At 43.0% G+C, this 25,822-nt stretch overlaps 1 protein-coding gene across 1 annotated transcript in view; it reads left to right on the top strand.

Annotated features, from left to right (window-relative positions):
- The first annotated feature begins 687 nt into the window (after positions 1-687).
- The window catches only part of SNRK (SNF related kinase), a 50,091-nt gene continuing 24,956 nt past the window's right edge, over positions 688-25,822 (top strand). The window contains exons 1-3 of the mRNA XM_056129124.1: positions 688-803; positions 15,209-15,268; positions 17,259-17,953. Coding sequence (XP_055985099.1) covers positions 17,365-17,953 — 589 coding nt within the window. The 5' untranslated portion in view covers positions 688-803; positions 15,209-15,268; positions 17,259-17,364. The remainder of the gene's footprint in view (positions 804-15,208; positions 15,269-17,258; positions 17,954-25,822) is intronic.

The following is a 25,822-nucleotide window of genomic DNA, read 5'->3' on the forward strand; positions in this document are numbered from 1 at the left end:
AACGCCTGCATGCTTTGAACCCCTGATTTCATATGTATTAATACTTTCCAAGACCTTTTTGCCTTTGTACACTGTTTCCAGCGATGACAGTCTAGCCAGACCAGTGTCTCCCAGTGACCTTTAAAGCCAGAGGTGCAGTCAGATGTCGGATTTTTTGTTTAAATAGCAACAAACCCGACAAAAATCCTTTCCATTTGGACTCCCAGAGAGAAGGCGCGGCAGAAACTATGGAGCCGACGCGTGCCTACACGCGCCAGCGTCTCTCTCTCTCCCTTTCCTTGCTTAAACTTGGGCGGGAGGCGAGGTGAACCCCCTCTAAAGGGTAAACAAGCGCGCGCGACTCTCAGCCCCTGGCTCCAGGGACGCAAGACTCTTCGCTTTCCCATTTCCATCGACAGCTCGCTCTACTGTTTCCTTGGTCATTGTTCGGCTGTCCCCGGTGCTTGCCCCATCACCGGAGCCTCCCCTCCTTCGAGCATCGCCCGCTCCTAGCAGCAGCCGCAGTCCAGACTTGCAGGATGCCCTGCAGCAGCAGCAGCAGCAGCAGCAGCAGCAGCAGCCCGCGCGCGCCGGGTCCAGTAGGTGCGCCCCGCCCCCCAGGAGGCCCCGCCCTCCCGACCCCGCCCCCTGCTGACGTCACCGTGACGCGCGCACCGCGCAGGCGCAGCCCGGGCCCCACCCCCCTCCCCGCGGCCGGCTGTCCGCTCCGTATTATGATTAGCGCTGGGTGCGGGGACTCGGCAGCCGGGAGGGAGTCGTCGGCGCCGCGGCCGCTGCGGACGGACGGCCGCCTGCAGGCGCAGGTAGGGGCGAGCGCCGAGCGCGGCGGGGCGCGGCGGCCGGGGGCGGGCGGACGGACAGGGGCCGGCCTCCAGCCCTGGCCGGGAGCGTGTGCCGTGGACGGGGCTGGGCAGCCCGGGCCGGGGCGCCCGCCGCAGGCGGAAAGTAAGTTGCGCGCCCGGCGCTGCCCGAGCCCGCTGCAGCCTGCGCGGGCCCGAGAGGACGCGGGGGGCCCCCGGGCTGCAGCGGCTCCGAGCTGGCGGGGCGGCGGCGCGGCCTGAGCGGCGGGGCCGGGGCGGGAGCCGTCACTGCGGCGGCCGGTGGCGGACGCCCGGGAGGCCCTGCCCTTGCGGCCGCGGCGGGATTGCGGCACCTCGGGAGGCGCCCGCATCCCCGCGCCCCGCCCCGGAGCGGGCCGAGTGCGGCGCCCGCGGGGCCCCGCGCCCCAGCCGGGGTGCCCGCGCCCAGCTTCTCGCTCGCGCGCGCGCGCGCATGTGTGTGTGTGTGTGTGTGTGTGTGTGTCTGTGTCTGTGTCTGTGTCTGTGTATGTGTGTTTGTTCGTCTCTGAACGTGTTTTTCTTTTGCAAACGGTTCTAGAAATGTGGCCGCAGTGAGGGGAGGGTGGTGGTGGGGGGTGTTCCTCGGTTAAAACTGCAGCCGTACAATAGAATGGGGATATTGTTGTCGATAGAGAAAGGGCAACGGGGAGCAGTGCGGTTCCCGAGGGAGGGCTAGATCCCACCCCCCTCCACTCCCCCCACCCCCTAACCCATCACCCCCCAGATTGGAAGACCTCCCTTCTGATCCATCGTCATCGCCTGTTGATTTCTTTCTGGACCATTTTGCACAAAACCGCCGTGTGTGTGTGTGTGTGTGTGTGTGTGTGTGTGTGTGTGTGGTGTCTTTCTCTCTTACTTAAGCTTGGGCTGTAGGAAAGTAGGAATGGCCTTTTATTCCGTGGGGGGCGGGGGGGGGGGATGCTACTGGCACCCGGTGAAGCTCTGCTGCCTGTAGCACTTGGGTATCATGCAGCCCAGCAGCTTTCCAGGGAGTTCGGTTAAAGTCCTGTTGTTGGGGAGAACTGAACAGTAGGGTGATGAAACCAGTAGCCCAGTGAGAATATATATAGGACCTTTCCCACTGTCATGTTACTCTCCACCCTACCCTTAGCCCCTCTTCAGTTCAATTGAGTTCTCAAAGCAGACTTAATGCACTTCACATCTGATCTGGTGTTAAGGTGAAACATGGCTTGCCAGGGATGGCACTGCAAATGCTGGGCATCCTGTTCAATTTCCACCAAATTCGTCTCAAATGTCAGCTACCCCAGTCTGGGTTCCTTGTAAGGGAGTCTGGGTGCTAGGTCCCAGACCCCTCTAATTTATCCAAGGGTATATCCAGCGTACTTTAAAGCTTGGAGTTGTCAAGCCTTATGTAATCAACTTGTTAATTTATAAGCTTGGTACATTGCTTTCCAGATTCATAAACGTACTCCCTTAAGGAAATCTGTCTTTGGCGTCTGCTTAAATATTTCTCTTGGAATTGGATTCATGAAGGGGAATGTACTGTACAAAAGCAGTGATTAAGGCATACCAATTAGACAAAGCTGGATATTTTTTTTAAAAAAAGGATTCTTTATCCAATTATCTAATGGACCCTAATAGGGAAAGATGATACACCCATTTTACAGAACTTGAAATGAGAGAATAACACATTCCCAAGGTCGTATATGGAAGCAGTGTTGGGACCGACCATGCTAACTTTTCTCTATACACCACTGTCAAGACTTTCCAGACAGGGCTTTTTGGGTGGTGCCTTTCTTTTTCAGTTTGCACAATTGATTTTTTTTTATTGTTTTATTTTTCTGCATAGGAATTGCTCTCTACTTACTAATGTTTTTTGTGTTGAGTAAGTTGAAGTGAGATCCATTAGTTTAAAACATACGAGAACTCAGCAGTTAAACTAATTTTTACGGGTTTTATTTTTCCTAGAATGGAAATATATTTGAGACTTTATGGTTAAAATTTAATCCCATAATCTTCAAATGAAGGTTTTTGAACATTCTTATTACAATAGAACTTTTGGGTCATTTTCTCGGGTCTCAGGTAATACTATGCATTTGAACTTTTTACTGTGGGTATTATATATAGAAAGTGAAAGTAAATGGTGGGGGCTCTTTGTTTTTGGAAATATTGAGTAACCATGTTTCTAAACATCGGTATAAAAAAGACTTGGTTTCTTCTCCAAAACCACTTGTCTGAGCCTCCAAGGTCGGTGTACTACAGAGGAAGGAAAGGGATCACGTATTTAGAGTTAAAAACATCGATGAGGAACTTTCGACGCTTCACTACATGCCAGCTGTTTGCTTGACAACCAAAACAAAGTTTTTAGTCAAGATGCTTTTATAAGGGAACTGTGAGTCAAACTGTGAGTCAAGGTGCTTCCCATGTATGCGTGTATATGCAGGTAAATTCTTGAAGCGATTTAGCAGGCAAAATGTGGAGCACGTTTTAGCAGTTTGGAAGTAGTTTTATCATTTCGTTACGAAGCCTTTGTGTGTGTCCCGTGAGGGCCCTCGGTTAGAGTAGTCATAGAAAAGTGAGTGAAAACTAGTTACCACTTTAGGAATTTGCCAGATGATTGGGGAACCCTGAGATAAACAGTAGGACGCAGTGACCCTGGGTCCTAGGAATAACTGTGGAGAAGGTATAGGCAGAACCCCACAGAAGCTTGGGGATAAAGCCAGGAGCAGTATGATTTGGGACTGTGTCCCAGAGGAAGTAACTGTTGAACCTGGACTTGCTGAGACAGCTGGGTTCCCAGGCAGAGAAATGGGGAGAGAGTCCGGAGAGTACCGGGTGAGAAGGCAAAGCTAGGTGGTGAAGGATGTTAGCTACAGGCATTGAGGTAGCTGTTCATTTTTTTAAAAAACTGGTGTTTGGTAACGTGGTGCAGAGCGATAGCACGCAGGTCAGGGCGTTGTCTGCCTTGCAGACAGCCCACCCCCGGCACTTCCAGGAGCGATTCCTGAGTGCAGAGCCAGGAATAGGCCCATAGTACTGCCGGGTGTGGCCCCCAAAAATAAAACAAAAAATAAAAATAAAAAACGGAAATGGAGGAGGAGAAGTGGGAAGTGCCTCCCAGGCGGGAGCTGCAAGTGTTTTGTTTCAGTTTGGGAAGAGTCTGCGTACCATCTTGCACTTATGGGCTCCTTCATGCCCTCCTGGAACTGAGTCTTCTCAGATGTTCTGGAGATGGATTATACATACCGTGGAGCTTCTGTCTTTTTCCTTCACTGCCTTGGGATGTAGCCGTAGAGTGTTCGGGGAGGAACCTGTCTAAAGAGGATTCCTGCTCCGCTGTCCCTGAATGTTTATTTCTCTGCTGTCACTTCCAGAGTCTCGGGAGAGTCTGCTTTGGCACCTGCAGCTTTGACCTTTCCTCAGGTGGATTTTTTCCATGACAAACCAGGTCCTTTCCCCTCCTCCCTTGTTTTAACACTATCCCCCATACCCCATGCACACTAGTTGCTGCCATATGGCCAAGAAGTTACCTAGCACCCAGCAGTTTCTTCAGTCAGATCTCTCTTTGTGTCCTGTGGAGCCCTGAAGAGTGTCCAGGCAGAGCAGTGTTAGGGCTGTCTGTTAAACAACAACTCACTGCGTATTGGCCAGATGATTGATGCAGCTTATGAAATCTGTGCTCCAGAAGTGGGAGCACGGGACTGGTCAAATCACTTTCTGGGCTTCAGTTTCGAGGTCATTGGCATGCAGATATATTCCTCAAACTCAAAAGACTCTCAACTCTTTATACCAGAGAGTACTTTGATTTCTATACCCCTCAACCAGTGTTGTCTGTGGCCACCAACTCAGAAGCATGTTGGTGAGGAAACTTTAAAAAAATGAATAAAAGAAAGTCTAAAATTTTAGTTTTATCAACATATTAATAGAAACTGTGACCAGTGACTATTAACTTCAGCTGCGGTTGGATTTAAATTCTTCCCGTCATAGAATTTCAGAGCTAGAAATGTGTCTGTTCCATACTAGCAGGCAGTGGTTACTCAGGAAGTGTTTGCCCTGTCCTGGACTCGTGGTACAATTGAATGGCATTGCATGCTACTTGTGCCCTGATCATTCTTAGATTCCCCTCTTTGTGTCCCTGACCACTGAATTACCAGATTTTTGTTTTCTAATTGTGTCTCCGTGATAGTCTTCTCCCTATTGCCCAGTTCCTGGCGGCTTGCATCTGTGGGTTCTGAAGAACTTATTCAGTGGTCTCCTTGTCCCCTAGGTCTAGTCTTGTCCTTCCAAACTGGTCTTCACTTGGCTACCAGAGTGGTTGAACTGTCATCTCTAATTGCAGCTCCCTTTTCTAGAATCCTTTTTTGGCTTCTTAGTGCCAATCTTCATTTGTTCATCTAATAAAATGTGTCTGTATTGTGGGTAGTTGACATACTTGGCAGCTCCGAGGATCGTAGCTGAGTAAAACTTACACATGGCCCCTCACACAGACTGAATTTTTCATTTAGTCTCATGGGGGACACTCTGAATTAGATACCCACCGTTGTTGCCTGGAGCATAATGGAAGAGGGCCTGGCACTGTGGGAGAGCGCCAGGAACTGGTCTCCAGGGCTGAGAGGAAGGGAAGGGAATGGTCAGGAAGGCGGCCATCAAGCTGGGCCTTAAAGCTTGAGTAAGGCCACATCTGAGAAGCATAAGGCGATTTGCTTGAAACTCAAGGCTGACTGGGTATCCATCCACTCCCTAACTGTCCAACCTTATTTTGTGTGCCCTATGTCTATTATTGTCATCCTGATTTTACTAAGTTCTCCCGCTCGTTTCTGAAAAGTTTCCTTCCTACCTTCACCAGTTTCAGAGCTTTGGTCAAAACAAGTGACTTTCTCTGAGACACCTCCTTGTAAATTCACACTGTAGATTGAGGGGAAAGAATACTTATTCTGTTACGTCTGTCTCTAAGAAATTGCAAACAACTTGAGGCAGGTAGGAACTTTCTGCGACATCCAGTTAGAGCTGTCTCAGGCCAATTTGTTGGTCGACTCACTTATGGGTAAAGGTACTGATAAAATGGGGAGTTGCAGATGTAGCCCTTCTAAATACTAGACTCTCCTCCCTTTGGAAAGGAAGCCAGTTCTGAAAAGTTGGGAGGGGAAGTTGTTGGGTGATGTGGTTTTAGTTTTGATGAAGACTTGCTGACAACTCTGTGCTTGGAGGACCATGTGGTTCCAGGGCTTGAACCTGGGCCTCCAGCATGCAAGGCACGTGCTCTAATGGGTGATTTGAACCCCACTCATGCCTAGCTACTATATGTCATCCTACCCAGCTTTCATAATAACTGAAAAAAGGGGGCAATTAACTTAGTTTCATAGGTGTACTTGTTTGTGGGAGCTGAGTAACTCTTTGAGTTTCAGATCCTCTTTCCACTGTGCTACAATGCTGCTCCTCATATTTGCTGAATAAGTGGATTTTAATTATTTTTAAAGTGTATTTCTATAGGGAAGACAATAAGAGAAGTTAACACACGTAATCACAGCTATTTCGGTCATTGTATTATCTGTATACTGAGTAACTGGAGTGTGGTGTTTGAATAATATATTGAACTTGGTTTAGTATTTGGCCATGTTGATTTTTCCATATTAGATTATATTAATACAAGTTTTACTCTTATATTGTTACTTAAATAGGTCACAGACAGATTGTGAACTTAGGGTATACTGTATGTATGACTGTTTAAAGTGGTCATAGATATACTGCATAGCCTTTTTATTTAGCAGTGGACAAAGTCAAGTCATTGGATTTTAAAGTTTAGCTTTCTATTTTATTTCTTCATTTTCTTCAGGTTAAACAATTTTCTATTGGCATAAAATATTATGAATCTAACTGGAGAAATTTGGAATGAAAATACTTAGTTTTAAGTTTCAAGGCTGGATTTTACCTGCAGAACTTGTACATTTAAGATTAGCTGCTAATCCTCTAATGAAGGAAATATGTTTCAGGAACAAATGGAGGGAATATCTTTTGTAAAGTCCAGAATTAAATTGGCAGTGGGGGACCAGTGTCATGGGCAGCTGCAGACTGTGTGTCTTGTGTGTGTGAAGCCTTGTATTTGACCACATGAAACACAACAGAATTGCCATTTGTTGGGGAAAATGCTATTTACAGGAGGATAGACTTTTTAGACCAGAAAATAGAATCTGCCTCAATTTCACCTGATTATTTGATGTTGGCAGTTTTATGTCAGTGGGAAGAAATTTTGCCATCACAAAATTATATGTAGACTTGAAGGTGAGGTTTACTTTCAAGGTGCCATTCTATTTTTAGACAGCTGGTAATGACCTCACTCTCTCTTTGAATGGTTATTTTCCTGACACTTTCTTCCATCACTTAAAAAGCAGTTTCTAAACAAATATTCCAGTGAATTTTAAATGGACTGAATTGTTAGTCATGTTTATTAGGTGATTTTTTTGGATGGTGCCAAGGATTTCCTTCATTTAATTGACTGCTGGAGCAGGTAATTTGCATTGCATATCAGAATTGGAAGAACACCGGAAATGTCAAAATAGGTTTATTATACTGCTACCATTTCCCCAGGAATGGGAGAGGCTCAGGTATAAGAAAAGTAGAAACAGATTCTAGAGCTGGAGGGAGTGGGACCTGAGGTTGAACCCAGGCAATGGCTCTTAGGGTTCAGGGTTGAGCCCAGGAAGACCTTTTACCCTGCTTTCTGTCCTAAGGCACAGCAGGTCTGGTATTTCCATTGTGTTGTATGGTGATATAACAAATATCCCTCCATAGATTCTTAGCAGTAGCTCACTTTTTTTTTGGTTTTTTTTTTTTTTTGAGATCTGCATTAAAACGAATTCTAACGTGAGCAGTTCTGACATTAGAAGACACTTTAAAATTTTGGAGTTAGACAATGAAAGACAGTTCAAACTCTGCTTTTTTTACTCGATTTTTCCATAAACCTATTTTGTGGAAGATTTTTTTTTTTTGTGTGGTAGTGAGAGGCCTCTAATCAGTCGAAACAGGAATTGGATGTTTGTGCAACTTTATAGTAGACAGTGAACTATTGACATTGTATTCCCGAAGCATTCTTATTAGCACTGTTGTAAATCATTGTGCCCTCAAAAACAGTAAAAAGAAAAACCCACTTTCTACACACACATGCACACAGAATAGACTCTGAACTTTAAAATGGATTTAAATTCTGTAATGATCTTATTTCGATGTACTTTCATATTAATACCTAAAGAGGTTTACTTTTTAGCTGAGGCCTCCTGTCAGCTCTGTGCTAAGCTGCTTCTGTGCATTTTAACCTGTTCTCCCTCTTTGTTTTTGGCAGGGAATGCGGGGGCGAGGGGGTATGTGAGCTCGCTGCTGTGCTTTGGGGGGCCCAGGGTCACTCCCAATGAGGTGTCTCTGGCAGCCAGGCAGGCCAGTCATTGCCAGGGCCTGAGGAAGGGTGGTTGCTTGGGTCTGGCAGTACCAGCGGTTCTGTCCCGGGGGGACTGTGTAAAGGGGTGGTCGGTGTGCTTCCTGGGCTACATTCGCATTGCTTGGGGGTCCTTGTGGTGCCAGGGTAGCCATCTGCACAGCAAGTGCCCAAACCCCTGTACTGTCCTGCTAGCCTCCAGTTTAGCTTTTCGATGACCCTTGACTCAAGTATAATTGAAGGATAGGTGTGTGGGGAACGTTTTTGTCATGTCAGTGCTGTACTTTTGCCACAGGAAGGTAAGAGTTTTGCAGTCGATGGCCAGCCGTAGGGTATTTTTCAGGTTCAGTCCACACTCTCCCTCGTGAATTGATCCCCTTGCACCAAATTGTAACTTCTTTTGCCTTGGTGTTCGCTTTCATGCTAGTGTCCTCTGCTCTTCCATTCACGTGGCTGCCTAGGCTAACTCTATTTTTGATATGTAGACAAGCTTTATGTAAGACACTAAGGCAGTTTTTCTGTCTTTTTGCCACCATGGCCCTCGCCCCTTCTGACCTTGTCTCCTTTCTAGGGACGTCACTGTCCCTTCCACTGCCTTCCTTCCTGCCTGCTGAGCCCCTAGTCCCCTGCTGTGACTGCTCCTTCTCATTTACAGTGGTTGTCACCCGTGGTCCCCATGAACTACCTTGGGGACCTCGTGGCCCCCAGTTGAAGTGCTGTTCTAAGGGACAGGCACTGCATTGTGGCCGACACAATTGGGGCCCACATACTTGGCTAATGGAAATAGACTCTGTGTTTCTGTTCCTTGTCAGCCTTAAGGAATGGCCTCCCTCGTCCCTCAAGGGAAGCAGATGTTTCCTTGACTCTGTCTTGTTAAGATTACATAACTAACCTTTAGACAGTATATTTTCATGAAATTGGATTATTTCATAGCTCTGGATGGAAAAGTAAACTGATTGTGTGGAGTCAGAATTTTAATAATCTCTGCTTTTCTAGATGATAGAAACAACACATCCACAATGTTGCCAGAAATGTGAAAAGAACAGAAAAACTTCGGGGAAGATTTCTATAATCTTACCAATTTAACATCTTGATCATTAAAAAAAAAAGATGCCGACAAATTACATGCTTTATTTAAGAAATGGAATCAGATGCCCTGAAACTTGGCATAAAGGTTTATAGCGGGGGTTGGAGGGGGGGTGCCGCACCCCTAGCAGTGCTCAGGGCTTTCTCTTGATGCTGCATTCAGGGATCAAACTTGCCTCAGCTGTGTGGAAGGCAATCATCTGATACCCACTATACTATCTTTCTGACTTCTTGGCATAAGGATTTTTTACTGTACAGTGTACTGTGAGAATGTTCTCTTTGCCTCAGAGTCTAGAAGCATAGTGCTAATGTTAGGTATGGAGTGATTTTTTTTAACCATTTTCGATTCCTCCGCCCCTCTCGGAGAGCCCGGCAAGCTACCGAGAGTATCTCGGGACGTATTTGATATGCCAAACACAGTAACAACAAAGTCTCCAATGGAGACGTTACTGGGCCCGCTCGAGCAAATCGATGAACAACGGGAGGGCCTTTACCTTTTACCTTTTTATTTTCTTGCTTAGTTCTTTAGATTATTAATGATTTTTCACACATATAAGTATTATCAAATATCATTGAATAGAAGTATTTGTCCGCAGCTTGAAGACGTCAGTCTAGCAGTAAGGATGTAATTCCTTGGCCACTTCTGCTGGCATGCAGTGTGGCTGTTTAAATCAGACAAGAATGATTTAAATGATGAATAAAAGGAGATTAATTTTTTTAAAATGGATGCAATTCTTTTGAGACTCTTGATATATATGTACTGCCAGATTGCTTCTTAGGAAGGTAATCTGCTGTCCCGACAGAGTAAGAAAATCCTAAAATAATTCTTGTAAGTCAAAGTCAGTAAAGTGTTGAATGTCAGCATTTTTGAGTTGTTTATATTTTCTGTTCTAGTGTTCTTTGTGAATCATTTCTTAATGATCATCTTTACAGTATCTGCAGGGGGGAAGTATGGTGTGGGTTAAATGAATTTTGACAGTGTTAATAGAAGTATTGGAAGAGAGGTTTAGATTCGGAGGCTTTTAACTCGACGTATTTTTCATTTACACCCTTTTCTTGGCAGCAAAAGTAGCATTGTGGGTTGGCTTTATCCTGGAGTAATTTCTACGCACTGATTTCGCTGAAGTCAGTGTGAGCTCCTTAGACCAGGGCTGCCACTACACCAGTCTTTAGTCTCACCATTAGGTAAGGTGACACACTTAGCAGATTCCAACATTTTAATAAGAGGCAGGTTCTGTTTGGGACTTAGAAGTTAACTGAGCTGCTTTGCCCAGGCTTAGTGGCTTGAGTTTAGCCCCTCTTTCTTAAGAAATAATGGAGTGCTGCTTTACATATTTGTATGTACATTGCTTGACTCTAGCGTACATTGAAATTCTTGATGTATCCTGGACTTGCTCTTGTTTTACTTGGAGGAAATAAGGATGACAGAAACCAGCATGTTAGGGGACTGATGTGCAGCGGCAGCTCCGTCAGTGCCCGAGGGACTCAGCGGCATTTCCAGCTGCTGCCCTCCCTGGTCAGCCCTACCCGAGGGCCTTGGAACAGCTGCCTACTCCCTACGACTCCGCAGCACGCTCGCGTAGGCACTTACCTTTGTATCTTGGAAAATACTTCTCAGACTTTTAGGAGATACAGTTTTGCTTGCGACGACTTTGATCGGTTGACCTTTTAATTTGTATTTGTGGTTCCTGTTTTGATGCTATCCATGACTGCAGACACATTGCCATGTAGTGCTGGATACTCACCCCAAGCAGCAGAGAACTGTAGAGTTCATCTCAACCTGTTGATTTGTGTGTGGTTCCTTTGTCTTTATAATTTTTTGTTGGTAATTCCCAGTTGGAGCGATAGCACAGCGGGTAGGGCATTTGCCTTGCATGCAGCTGACGTAGCCAACTTGAGTTCAATTCTTCTGCCCCTCTCGGAGAGCCCAGCAAGCTACCAAGAGTATCTCGCCTGCATGGCAAAGCCTGGCAAGCTACCCGTGATATATTCGATGTGCCAAACACAGTAACAAGTCTTACAATGTTACTGGGCCCACTTGAGCAAATCGATGAACAATGGGAGGACAGTGACTGTCACACCAATTCTCAGTTGGAGTGCTATTCTAGATGGGTTCACTTTGGACAAAGAGAAAGGCAAGGTGGGGTTGTATTCAGTTTGTTTGCTGATGGTGCTCCTCGAGGGTTTCTTGCCCAGTCTTCTACTCTGCAGGAACTCTTGATAGACATTTGGAGTTTTAGCAGTCTGATCGGTACTATGGTAATAATCACAGAATGCTATTTCCTCCACGTGAGTTGACTTTCCTATAAACATACAGTATAAGAATGCAAGAATTACCGTTTTCAGTTTTTGGTATTTGTAAGTGATAGCAGATCATTTCCATGTGTAAGAAGCTTAAGTGCAGTTTTAGTTTGGCTTTGCAAAAGCTCCTCTTTTATTTGGTGGGTATTAGAGTGAGAGCATTGACACAGATTAAAAAGAAATTTAATTTGTTTGGAAGAATTTTTTTATATATTTGAGTATCAGTAATCCATTTTTTTTTTTGGTGCGAGTAACAGTAACCCCATCCTACCCTCTCCATTGTGGAGGCTAAGAAAGTCCCCCAATTCTTGTACATCACCTTTTTTTTTTTTTTCATCATCTTCACTTTCTCATGCAATGGATTAGTTTGCTGTTCCCAGCAGGGCCACTTTTGTTCCAGGAGACTGTTTTGTCCTACCAGCTCCTGGGGAGATATGAAGAGGAGGTCTCTGTTTGCTGTGCAGACCACACTGCAGTGGTGATGCCAGTCAAAAGCCAAAACTGAAATTTGCTGAGACTAACCGAGAGAATTCCAGATCGACAGTGGATGTAACTGAGACTGGTTCTACAACTGCTTTTCAGCAGCTTGCAAAATGCGTGTAGGGCCTCCCACACTTCCTTCCTCTTCTCCAGCCACGCCCGCGCACACGAGTCGCTTCTGCAGTCGCTAACAGGGCGAAGAAAACATCAGAACGTTCTTGCAACACATATACTATTACTTGTTTCTCAAATAATGAACTTCCATATTATAAACACGCTTGATTAGTTGGCCTGTTTCATTTAAGTCTAGCCTAGTTACACATGTGAGCATTTGCTAAGTAAAACTATTTTAGAAAGACCTCATTTCTTGGGGTTTTTTGTTTATCTGTTTTGAAAGATGTTCAATGGAGGGCTGGAGTGATAGTACAGTGGATTAGGTTAGTATAGCGTTTAGTACAGGGATAGTACAGCATTTGCCTTGCACGGGGCCGACCTGGGTTCAATCCCTGGCATCCCATATGGTCCCCCAAGCACTGCCAGGAGTAATTCCTGAGTGCATGAGCCAGGAGTAACCCCTGAACATAGCTGGGTGTGACCCAAAAAGCAAAAAAAAAAAAATGTTCCATGGGAAATGTTCATCATGTAAGGTAGAAAGGAAAAGTGCTTATGAGATTACAGGTGATTTTCTTTTTTCCCAGTTTGCTTTTCTGCATTTTCCAGATTTTCTAAAGCGCAACTTTTCTAAAGTAATAACTGGTTTTTGGAGAGAAATACTTGAAAAATGATTATATTTCCCTGCCCCGGATATGATTTGTCTTATCTCATTTTATAAAAAAATTGTTACTAGGCTGGAGAGATGCCTCACAGGGGTGGACTCAGGTCCCTCAAGCATTGTTGGGTGTAGCCCCCAAACAAATAAAAACAAAGAAATTTTCATCTGGGCACATGTTAATGTAGAAAATAATTTGGAAGTCATGTACCAAAAGGTTAACAGAAGTTATCACAGAAGGGGGAAATAATGGATGATTTTTAAAAAATATCCTCACTGGTTTTGCCACTCTGAATAAAATTGTATCTCCTCCTACCCCCTTTGTATAGGTATTTCTTTTATAAATTTATAATTGGAACAGAAGTACACAAAACAAATGTGCTGTCTCAGGAGAAAAAGGAGAATATGAGATAAAAGCTATTTATAGATGTTTAGGCCTTTGTAAAAATATAAAAAGTATGTAAATATTTGGAGAAAAATCAACAAAGTATTAATAGTGCTGATTTTTAGTGATAAGACCATGAATATCTTTTTGTTCTTTCTACTTCCTAAGTTGTATTTTCTCATTTTCCTATGAGCTTATCTTACTTTGAGGGGAATAAATGTAAAGGAACATGTAGTCATCCATTTTGAAAGAGTAGACTTGATTGTCATTCTAATATTTTAAAAGCAAAACATTTGGGACAGGGAATATGGCCTCAGGAGAAGAACACGTGCTCCCATATGTGGGGCTTTTGGTTTGACCCCAGGCACTGTGCTGCTCCTTTCTGCATCCCTCCCACCTTTAGATATTGTGGAGTGTTTAATTGAAAAAGGATCAGACATTGATGCTGAACCAGAGATAGTGGTGTTTCTCCCCCTCCTTGTAATCTTTATCACATTTTCACTTTAATACATTGTAGGAAGCTGTAACAGTTCCATAAATTCATTTTCTTGCAGTATGCAAGGATAGAGGACTGAAAGGATTTCTCCCGAGGTGGGGGAGATACCGTCATTAACGGTGAAGATGGTCGCTCGTATTTCCTTCAATGCTCTTATCCCGTTCTCAGTGCTTTACCTCCATTAACTCATTTCGTCCTCAGAGGTGGAGCTCTTACTGCCCACATTTTCTAATGAGGACTATGACTATGCAGAGAAGTCAGATTTTGCTTTGGTCCTGCCCCGGTTTGTGATTGGTAAGCAGCTGTTCTAATCCAGTCATTGGCCTGCTGGGCCAGTGCAAAACCCTCAACTGACACCCTGCTTTGCCACAGGACCTTTAGAGAGAAGCAGGCAAAGATGGTGTGGGGAGCTGCTGTCCCCACTAAAAGCTGGAGGACCTGGTGAGCATCCTCCAGTTCCCGTGTCCAGATCTGGGTCTGTTCCCATCTGGTGACCCTGTAGAACTATCTTCATCTCCTCAGCTCCTCGTTCGGAGCAGGAGGATTGCTTTCACTCCCAGAGGTTATCCGCCTTTTCCTCTGCTCCTTTCACCTTTGCACTTCTTTGCACTGCTCTGCACCTCCTTGTATTTTTTTTCCCTCCAGGCTTGGGGGAAAATGTGTAATGCTTACCTGAACACTCCCCTTTATTCTAGGGGGCATGTTGTCTTGGCCTGGTAGGAATTCCTTCATTATCGTGTGCTCTTGCAGAGTTGTGGGAAGACTCACCAGGCTATCTCGGGGATCCCTTCTTTTCAGCAATGCCAAGAACTTTAGATATAAGTAGCCACCCCCATTCTCTTTGTTTGCGGAGTTGGTCTCTCTCTCTCTCTTTTTTTTTAATGCCAAATGCAAAGCTGTCAAATAGAATGTGAAGGTGTCTCTTCATTCCCTGGTGGTGGCATTGCAATTATTTCTGCTGCCTGCAGAGGCCTGTGAGTTAGAGAGGTGGCAGTCCTTGCTGTTGGAGGGAGTGTTTGTGAGCCTGCAAGGGCTTCTGCAAGCGTGACCAGCTTTGAAGCCAGGCTAAGCAGGATTGGAACTGCAGAACCACTGTGTTTGGGGCAGTGAAGCCTCATCGTACCTGACTCACAGGCTCTCAGTGAGGACTCATTAAAACATGCATTTGGTGCCAGGAAGAATTTTGAAATGCTGAATTAACTGTTACTCGTCATTAATATTTTCTCCTCCTTCCAGTGGAAATGATTTTTCAGACCTCCATCTTTATGTTTCTGTTCACTATGAGGTTCTTGTTTACTAAAGACTCATGGGATGGCTGATAATTCATAAAGGGGAAAAAGTGGGAGACGGGGTTCATAAAGACAAACCGTCTTAGTATGTCTGGAATTAGTCTTAGGGTATAAATTGATATTTAAGCGAAGTTAAACAAAACTAAACTGAAGTCCTTTTCTGTATTTTCTTTTAGGAGGAAGAAACAACAAGCCAAGCAGTGATAACAAGGATCATGCAATATGCAGCTTGCGCGGTATGTCTCGGAACCAGTTCCAAGTCACCTTTATTCGTATGTCGCATGTTAGCACTCAGTATTGATTTTTCAGGATGACATTCGGACACTGGAAGGCCCTCACAGATCAGAAAGTGATTTAATCACTTGCTATACTGTCTCCACGTATCATTAATAGTAAGACGAGACAGTGAACTAGTATTTAACAAAAAATGTTCAATAAGAAGAATGTCACCCCTACCCCCCAGCCTTGTTTATAATGTACCAAAAGAAAGCAAGTCTTTATAGTGAGAGTGAGTAATGATTTCACTAAAGGGTAGCCTGTCTTTGTGATGAAATCTCGTTGGATCCTTTCCCATGAACTTGGTACAGTTTATGTACAGTTTAGTTTTTAGTTTAGTTTTCCTGATATGATTTCAATGATATGCAGAAAGGAATAAATAATTTTAGTATCGTTCTTAAATAAAAAGTAACTGAAAATGTGCAGCTATATAATAGGAGAATTAGAAATAGCTTCACTGAAGGGATAATTAGCACTAATAGGAAGGGACTAGTCATCAGATTGCTAAATTCCTAATTGAATTTTTTTATTTAGTTCTATTAATCTCAGAAGAAAACTCAATCTGTGAGATATAAAGTGATATCTTAATTTGTATAATTTATATATTTATTTCTCTGAGTTAGGATCATTTATAAGAAACGATTTCTCATTATGGCATAAAGGTTATTATAAAGACAGAATTAAAAAACTTAATGAAATGTAGCCTTTAAAACCAAATGATTTAATATTGCATGCTTATTTATTCTTGAAAATAAGCAGATCATGATGAGGGATCTTTGAGATTTGGGAAACCTTACTATAGATACATAACTGGTAAGTACAAAGTGTGACTGCCAGTCAGCCAGCAGATACTAAGCACCTACTCTGTGTCAAATACTGTTCTAAGAACGAGTGATTTAAAGAGTAAAATATTGCCTTGTAACATTTTGGAAAAAGTATTGTACTTCAAAATTCAATGACAATTTGACTGCATATGTAAGACATTGCTTGAAGTGTTGGGGCAGGGAGTGTTAACAAAAGGAACCATAGAGTCCTTAAAAGCTTTCAGCCTCAGGATAGAGGTGATGTATACAGAAACTATAGAATAAGGCCCCTTGAGACATAGGTGTCCCAGCGTGCTTTGGACATAAAGAAGGCAAATAGTATCAGAAGGTGTCATGAAAGGAGTTTTGTACCTTTATTGTTGTTGTTGTTCTTACAGAAAATAGTCTTGAAATAACAGCAAAAAAGTTGTTGGGTTTCAAATGTTTATTTCTTTATATCTTGTCAATTCTTGCCTTGTTTTTAAGACAGTAATTGAAATTACTTTTGGAAAAAAAATTTTTTAGCATAACACCAAAGTTGGCAGCTTGCTTAATCTAATGTCACCATAATGATTTCAACAGACTTTTTTTTTTAAATCTGGAAAATTTAATATACTTAAATTCTCAACTTTTACAGCATTACCCCTAACTATGTAAATATGTTATTATAAATGGACCTGACTGATGTTAGGTTTCACTTTACTTCAATTTTCTCTTTATGATATTTTTTGTTTTGGGACCAATACCCGATGGTGCCCAGGGCTTATTTCTGGTTCTGCACTCAGGAATTGCTCATGGTGGCAGTGTTTGGGGAATGGCATGGGATATTGGGAATTGAACCCTGGTTGGCTTCTTGCAAGGCAATTGTCCTACCCACTGTGTTATTGCCCATTTTGTTTGTTTTTGGTTTGGGAGCACACCCAGCAGTGTACAGGGCTTACTCCTGGCTCTGTCCTCAGGGATCGATCACTCCTGGCAGGTTCAGGAACCATATGGGATGCCTGGGGTTGAACCAGGATTTGCGACATGCCAGGGAAGTGCCCTACCTGCTTTTCTATTACTCTGACCCCTTAGATATGTTTTTAAAAGGAGGCAATAAAAAGAAAAGTTGACCACAGTTAATTTTGTTTGTCCTCTTATTTTTTAGATGTCCATGGCAACGTAGAAAATGAATTCCTTCTTGTTACCAGAATTTCTTTTATGAGAAGATCCGTTTGAAGCAATCTAAATATTTTCTCTTCTGTGGGACCAGCATGGCAGGATTCAAGCGAGGATATGATGGAAAGATTGCTGGGTTATATGATCTGGATAAAACCTTGGGGCGAGGCCATTTTGCAGTGGTTAAACTTGCCAGGCATGTCTTTACAGGTGAAAAAGTGGCAGTGAAAGTTATTGACAAGACAAAATTGGACACTCTAGCCACTGGTCATCTTTTCCAAGAAGTGAGATGCATGAAACTAGTGCAGCATCCCAACATTGTACGTCTTTATGAAGTTATTGACACCCAGACCAAACTGTATCTTATTTTAGAACTTGGGGATGGAGGAGATATGTTTGATTATATAATGAAACACGAGGAGGGCCTTAATGAAGAGTTGGCCAAGAAGTACTTTGCACAGATAGTTCATGCTATATCTTATTGCCATAAACTCCACGTAGTTCACAGAGATCTAAAACCAGAGAATGTGGTCTTCTTTGAAAAACAAGGTCTTGTCAAGTTGACAGACTTTGGTTTCAGCAACAAATTTCAACCAGGGAAGAAGCTCACAACAAGCTGCGGATCTCTTGCATATTCTGCTCCGGAAATTCTGCTTGGTGACGAGTATGATGCTCCTGCAGTAGGTATGTATACTTCTCCTAGTATTTATGTGCTGACTTGAGTTCTGCCAGGTAGAGTATAGTTGCTCAAATTTGTTGTTTACCTAGAAATATTCCTTAATGAGCATTTCTCTTCATTCGTGTCTTCATTAACATTCATGAACCTCATATATCTCTATCACTGGCAGCTAGTTTGTTTTGCCTCTTAGATGGCAAATTACCCATCTAACGCACATAGGAAAGTCAGTTTTCTAAGGTAATCTCCCACCTGCTCATTATCATAATTCTTATTATTTTTTGTTACGGGAGTGCTTTTTTATCTCCTTTGATTCTTCTAGTAGTTGACCTGGTCTTCTCCTTCCTGTGAATGCCCCAGAGAGTCTTTGATACCCGTGCTGCAAGGTACTATGGCTGTTCCAGTGCAGCATGAATAATTTGGCATTGGTGTCATTCCTTGTGACCTTGGAAGTCTGCTTAAGCTCTTATAATGCATAAGGTAGAATTAGATCATATTCCCATCATGCCTTTCTTGCTTATCATGGCAACCTGTGTGGTGGGTATTGTCCATCTCATTTTACAGCCTGGAAAGTGGGCATACAGAAGATCTGGTGTTTGGGGTTTCCAGAATGATGGAATCCGTAGCCTTCTCAGCCACACTCTCCCTTTAGTCTAGCATGTTTTTGTCCTCTCACTTTTGTCCTCTGATGAGTTACCTACCCGTAGAAGTGTCCTCTGCTTTTCTGCTTATGTCCTCTTGTTTCCTCGGAATTGTATTTGTTTTGAAAGTCACGTAAAGATGTATTTCTAATTTTTAAGGATTTTTGATACTCTGATGGTGTGGTCTTTTTTCTTTTCTTTTTTTTTTTCTGGTTTTTTGGGTTACTCTTGGCTCTGCACTCAGGACTCACTCCTGGCAGTGCTCGGGGGACCATATGGGATGCTGGGAATCGAACCCAGGTTGGCTGCACGCAAGGGCAAATGCCCTACCCGCTGTGCTATCACTCCAGCCCCAGTGTGGTCTTTCTTAATATTTTAGTTTAATCGTGGAAAAATTCATGCAGATACTGAACAAACATTTTGTCAGGCTTTATAGGTGGAGTCTTATTTCTGCATTTTGTTATTTGCAAGGCAGATTACAGAAGATTAAAGCTACACCTTGAGAACCAATCATATGCTGGGTACTCTACACCACCACACTGCTTTTCATGCTAGAGTATGTGTTCAGAAGAAGAAAGGGTTAATTTTGCCACTCTAAATAATGAGGGCTTCGTTGAACTATTTGAACCAGAGATGTTTCAGTTAGTGGGGCAGTTCCAACCAGAAAATGAAGTCAACAATTTACAAAAGAGAAAACATTAATTGTCTGAATGTGAAAAAGATGTTCAACCTCATTAATAATCAGGAATAGACCAAACAATGATGAACACACACACACACACACACACACACACACACACACACACTCACCTGTTTTCTTCTTTTCTTAACTGTGAATGACAAATAGGACCAAGAATAGATTACGACTACAGAACATCAGGGTCTTTTGTACTGGGTCTAAGACAATTTGTCAGTTTCAAATTTAAAGATTATGTCATGAGTCCTAGCAATTCTACCTCTGTATGCACCTTAGAGAATTTCTCACTTGTCTACACAGATTTTTTCAGGCAGTGCCTTTAACAGCATTATTGATTATTCACCAGCAAAGGAATAAACTGACCAGTATTCATATGCTAGAATTCTGTAAGTTGGGCTGCACTCATCCTCAGATCATTGTGCAGGCTTAGTGGACCCCCCACTCCCCTCTTTCCTTGGAAACCTAGAACCTGCAATTTAAAAAAAAAAAGCTTGAGTCTTTGGGCTTAATTCCCCCCAACCCTCTCCAGAGAATTCTATAAGTTAGTGAAAATTAATACAATTCACAACGATAATGTTTGTGAAAACGATGTGATGTTAGGTACATATAGTCGTATGACATTCAGTAGAAGTTTAAAACATACAGAGCAACATTGTATGTTGTTTAGGAGTATGTGCACATGTAATAAAGTGTGTAGGAGGTATGAGATCAGTACCGTTATTTCTGAGAGATGGGCTAACCTGGGGACCCAACCCTACTGCGGTGGGTAAGAGGCGCACAAATTTTTAAAAGGAATAGAAAATTGAAAGGGTGCTCTCCAGTTAGGTGAATGGTTACTGTCAGTAAAGCAGGTAGAGCTTATGGTAACTTTATTTGTATTTATTTCAACTCATTTTGCTTAATTATATGATTGAAATGAGTAATTGCTTAAAAAATTGGATAGCTATTTTCTATTAAATGTAGTACTCTTTTTTTGGTACTCAAATCAGTGATTTTTTCACAGTTTTTCAGCAGCAGCATTAAATGGGTACAAAAATAAAAAAAAATTTGTATTATCACATGTTGCTATATAAAACAAATTTGGTTGGGTTTTATAAGTAAATGTTTAAAGTAGACCAGTCCTCATTAGGACATGGTTCAGAAATTTTAAAAGCTATTTTTAGAGAGTCAGATTTTGATTTTACTTCATCTTCTTTATATCATTTTGATTTTACTATTTCTTCATTTATATCATTCCTTTTTTTTTTTCTTGAGCTAACCATTCTTTCTGGGATCTTTGAGTTTTCTTTTTCTTTTTTTCTCCCTTTTGCTTTTTCTAGTATCTTAAATTTTTGTTTCTTTGAGACCCTATTTCTTATAGGAAATCTGTAACACCCTTAATATTGAATAAGGCTGTATGTTGCCTTAATGATAGTTTCTGGTAACATGCTAACATGTTCTGCAGTCCTTGTTCATAGCTAAAATTTATCTTTGCTACTTTCTTTCTTGTTTAAAAGTCCGTTTTGTTTAAATCTCAAAATGGTTTTATTTTTCCCTTTAGTTATGTGAATTTTAACTAATTTTGTTGCATTGCAGTCAGTAAATATGCATGGTTGGTTTCTGCTTAGGGGACTATTTTTAGATTTTTGGCATAATTAAATATATAGTAATTTGGGGGGAAGGATTAATAATTAAATTATCTTTTTTTTTTCTTGCTCATAAAGATTTTAATACATAATTGAGATTGTTAATTATTTAACTCCCCTCCCCCCCTTGAATTCTACTTTCTTACTTTGTTTTAGGCATTTCTCTTTTTTAAGGCAGTTTTAGAGTGGAACTCAGAGCCTCTTGCTTGAGCAGCACGTGCTCTGCCAAGAAGCCACATGCCTGGCCCAAGTTTAATTTTGGTTAAAACAGCAATAAATAGCTGTATATTGTGTATAATCAGCTTGTCAGTCTTTCAGTAGGTACATTTAATCCATTTTTTATTACTGGCATATTTGTGCTAGGAATTTTTGTGTTTTTCTCTATTATTTCTTTTTTCCCCAAGTTTTGTGGCATTATTCAGCTTTTCTTTGCTCCTCCAGCTGTTTGCAGGGGTGTGTAGTCTCTCTGTCACCTCACACTCTACCCTGCAGATTAGAATGAATGAGTATGTTCTGTCTACTAAACAGATAAGATCATCATATGCCTTTTCTTCCCACTTAAAAGTAGATTTTTAAAAAAAAATTTTATTAGTGAAACGCCATGAGGTACAGTTGTAGACTTAAAAATTTTTGTGCTTGGGTTTCAGTTATACAATGATCGAGTATACATCCCTCCACCAGTGCCCATTCCCCACCTCCAATGCTCCCAGCATCCTTCCCACCTCCCCACCCCCTCTATCCCACCCCACCCCTGTGACAGGGCATTCCCTTTTGTTCTCTCTCCTTTTGGGTGCTGTGGTTTGCAGAAGAGGCATTGAGTGGCAATTATGTTCAGTCTGTAGCCTACTTTCAGCAAGCATCTTCCATCCTGGGAGGATCCTCCCAACACCTTTTACTTGGTGCTCCCTTCTCTATCTGAGCTGCCCTCTCCCCCAGCATGTGCAGCTGGCCTCCAAGCCGTGGAGTGAACCTCCTGGTAAAAAGTAGATTTTTTTTTTATTTGCTTCTATTTACAGTAAATATTTGCTTGGAATTACTTTTACACATTTCTTGGCTTACACCTGTCTTGATCTCCCTATCATTCATGTGGATTATTTTTGTTTGTTGTCCTTTAGAAAGGATTTGTGAAAATCTTCCCAATCCCTTAGCTGTCTAAAAATGGCCTCCTATTTGAGTGATAATTGGCCTGAAATACATAGGCGGTAAATATGTTGAGATGCATGTTCAAAGTCATCTTCCTCCCAACTTTGAAGATGTTTTTCTGTTTTTTGTTTGTTTGTTTGTTTGTTTGCCGGTGCACAATCTGACGTGGGACTGATTTTATTTTCACGTAAGACTACTGTGAAAACTCATTCTGTGAAGCAGCGTTTCTGGAAGTGTCCCTTTAAGTGAGTGTCCCAGGTATATTAGTTGCGTTTCGTGCATTGGGTCCCTCTCTCGCTGGGCTTATTTCTTTGGGCTGTTAGGACTTAAGATTCCCTCATACCCTGACTGAGTAGGGTGTGTGAGTACAGTAATCTTCCTCCAGTGGCAAGGGGAAAGGAGCCAGGTGTGGCCAGATGGAACTTCCTGGTATCTGGCCTGAGAATTTGACAGACTCTCTGTACATCTCCATCTCTAATGCCCTCCTTCCCTCCTCCTGCCGGGGTCACCTGCTTGTTCCTGCTGGGTGAGTTGCAGGGTGATAGAGTTGATCCTGCTAATGGTCATCTTGATGCAGGTCCACAAATCCTTCTGCCAACTGGGTTCTGGGGCCCTGGATTCCTCTGTCAGTCTGATCCTACCTGCTCTCTACCTGCTTTATTATACATACAGCCCGGGGTTTGGAGAAAGGGTGGGTGTCTCTCATGCTGAGTGGGTTGGTGAGTCAGTTGCCTCTGTGTGCTTTCAGAAAGCGTGATAAGTTGACTTCGCTGATTTGGAAAAAAGAGAGGGAAAATCATCTCTGAAAGTCTCTCATTGCTGTCTCCCGAATTCCTTTGGTAGAGACATTGTGGGAAATGCTTCGTTATTGCCTGTTGAGGACAGGCAGGAGGATGAATGAAGCTGTGGCTCTGCAGTACACAAAGCTCTCATGCCTTTCTCTAGAGAGCTCAGGCTGTGTTAGGACTGATGGGCGCCCTGCAAAGACACTCCTCCTAGTGAGTTTCTGAGTTGGTGAGGTGGTTTATTTTTTGTTTGTTTTTTGGTGAAAGCAGAATTGTGAAAGAGCCTGTTATCTCCTTTATAAAGCAGAACAAGGACCACTGAGATGGTTCAGTGGGAGTGCTTGCTTTGCATGTGGAAGAACCTGGGTTCCCTCCTTGGTACCACATGGTTCCCTGAGCGTGGCCACGAGTGAAACTCTATCTACAGTGGGAAAATTTTTTTAGGCCACAGATACAACTTTCCTGTTGTTATAGAACCCTGATGTTACTGATGGCTTTTTTCATCCCACTAACATATGAAAGCTTTTTTCCAAATTTAAACTTGGTATTAAAAATTTTGCTTGAGGTCAGAGGCTTCCTTGTATTTTATAGGCTTAACCCAGCAACCCTGACAGCGCCTCTGCTCCCTGGTTTATGGACAAGCTGCTTCAAAGCTGAAGTAGTCTGTCTTTTCATTCATTATTTCATAAACTGATATGCCACATATGTCATTGAAAACCAAATTACTTAAAAATATGTCTCTATTTTAGTAAATATATTGAAAAGATTTAGATTTTGAGTCAGTGTATATAGTTTTTTTTCAGGTTAAAATAAAAAAATTGGGGGTTATACACTTTTTATTAAGCATTTAGTGAAGAGTTTTCTATAGTAATGAGCAGTATCCCCTCGTGAATGTACAAAAACGCTGGGATTTTTTTTTCTTCGTATGTGCATATTATGTCCTACATTAAAATAACAACTTTCCACCCCCCTAATTCTCAATAAGCTGGATATAGAGGTGAGCTTCCTATACTTGGTCAGAGCATATACAAAAATCCTTCAACTAACATCATGCTGATTGGTTAATGAATGAGCCATTTGGGGAAAGACTGAATACAGTTCCCCATAAGTTCAGAAATAAGGCAAGGATGTCTCCTTTCATTTGAAGTAGTACTGAGAGGTGTACAAACTGGTAGAAATAAAACTCTCCCCCCCCCCCCCCTGCAGATATGATTGCTCCATCAGACATCTCAAGGTAGCTACAGAACCATCCTGAGAGTAAGTAGGATCACAGGTGCAAGATAGCACATAAAATACAGCACATTGCGGGCTGGGGAGGTAGCACAAGGGTCAGGGGCATGTGGGATCCTGCTTTGCTCCCTGGTACAGTGTGGGCGTGGCTCCTTGAGCAGCCTTGCATAGCCTGGAAGGACCCCACCACCGCCAGGTGTGGCCCAGGTGCTGGTTCTAGGGAGCGCAGACCTGAGCAGTGCTGCTTCCCTGGGCCCTCACATTGAACCGCCTGGTTGGCTGACTGAGCATTACTGGGAGTGTCCCGGGGCCCCAACTGCTACTTGAGAAATGCCCCCTTCCAAACCAGTTGCGGTTCTTTATTTTGGTTTTTGGGCCACACCCAATGGTGTTCAGAGGTGGTTCCTGGCATGTGATGCCGGGATGGAACCAGGGCTCTGGTGTGGAAAACATGCATCCCAGCCTTTTGGAATATCTCTTTGCCCCACCTCCATCACATTTCTATATACTAGCAACGGATGTGTGGGGTTTAAAATTTAAAACATTGTTTTCATGTCATCTCAAAGTAATTGTCTAACAGAACAGAGATGCAGCAACTGTGTTGAAAATTGTGAAAATGTTAATGGAGAAAGTAAAATAAGACCCACCCAGTCACGTTAACGAACTGGAAAACAACACGACACAATACAGGTGGCTCTCCCCAGGTTCAGCTACAGCCTGAATGTCTTGCCTCATAGAGCCCCGCAAGGACTTTTGTGGACATAACGTTGTTTTAAAATTTGTTTAGAAAGATCAAAGCCTTAGAAAGCTAGAGCAATTATGGGAATAGTGGAAGAGGAATCTCAGCTATACCCAATCTGAAAGGTAATTAGGTAGTTTCTTACAGAGCTAAATGTAAGACTGGCTATGGGGTTTGAGGCCTTGAGTTTGATCCTGGCACCCCGTGTCACTAAAGCCACCACCAGGGAGAATCCCAGGGGCTCCCATGTAGCACTGGGGATGTTCCCACTAAAAAATTGGGGAAGATCTTTATTGTTTTTGTGCCACATCCAGTGATGTTCACAGACTACTTTTGGCTTGGTGCTTGGATGGGGAGAGAGGGGGTGGTCTTTCCTGGCTATTCCTGGGCCATGAGGTGCTGAGAGCTGAACCAAGGCCTCCCACAGGCAAAACATGTGTTCTAGCGCATTGAGCTTCCTCTCTGACCATGAATAAGAGCCTTTTATTTATGTATTTATTTATTTTTGGTCAGTCCCAGGAATCAAACCCAGAACCTTAAACATTTCTCTGGTGCTGGAGCGATAGCACAGGGGGTAGGGCATTTGCTTTGCACGCGGCCGACCTGAGTTTGATTCCCAGCATCCCATATGGTCCCCCGAGCACCGCCAGGAGTGATTCCTGAGTGCGGAGCGAGGAGTAACCCCTGTGCAATGCCCGAGTGTGACCCCCCCTCCAAAAAAACAAGAAAACATTCCTCTGAAACTAAATATGTTCTTAAATATGCAACCCAGTGTTTTGTTTGTTTGTTATTACTTTACTCCTGAGTGTGTGTTCCAGAGAAATGACTTGTTTTCACATAAAACCTATGCATAAGGTTTATGGAAGCTTTATTTGTAATAACCCCCAATTGCAGACAACCGCAGGAGCAGGGGCAAGGGCATCAGTTGGTTAATGATTACCATATGGTATGTCCTTGCTCTGGAATAGTAAGCAGCAATGAAAGGGAGCCAGCCCGGATAGAGTACTTTGAAATGGC

Source organism: Sorex fumeus, unplaced genomic scaffold, assembly GCF_029834395.1.
Source record: "Sorex fumeus unplaced genomic scaffold, SorFum_2.1 ptg000072l, whole genome shotgun sequence".
Lineage (NCBI taxonomy): Eukaryota > Metazoa > Chordata > Mammalia > Eulipotyphla > Soricidae > Sorex > Sorex fumeus.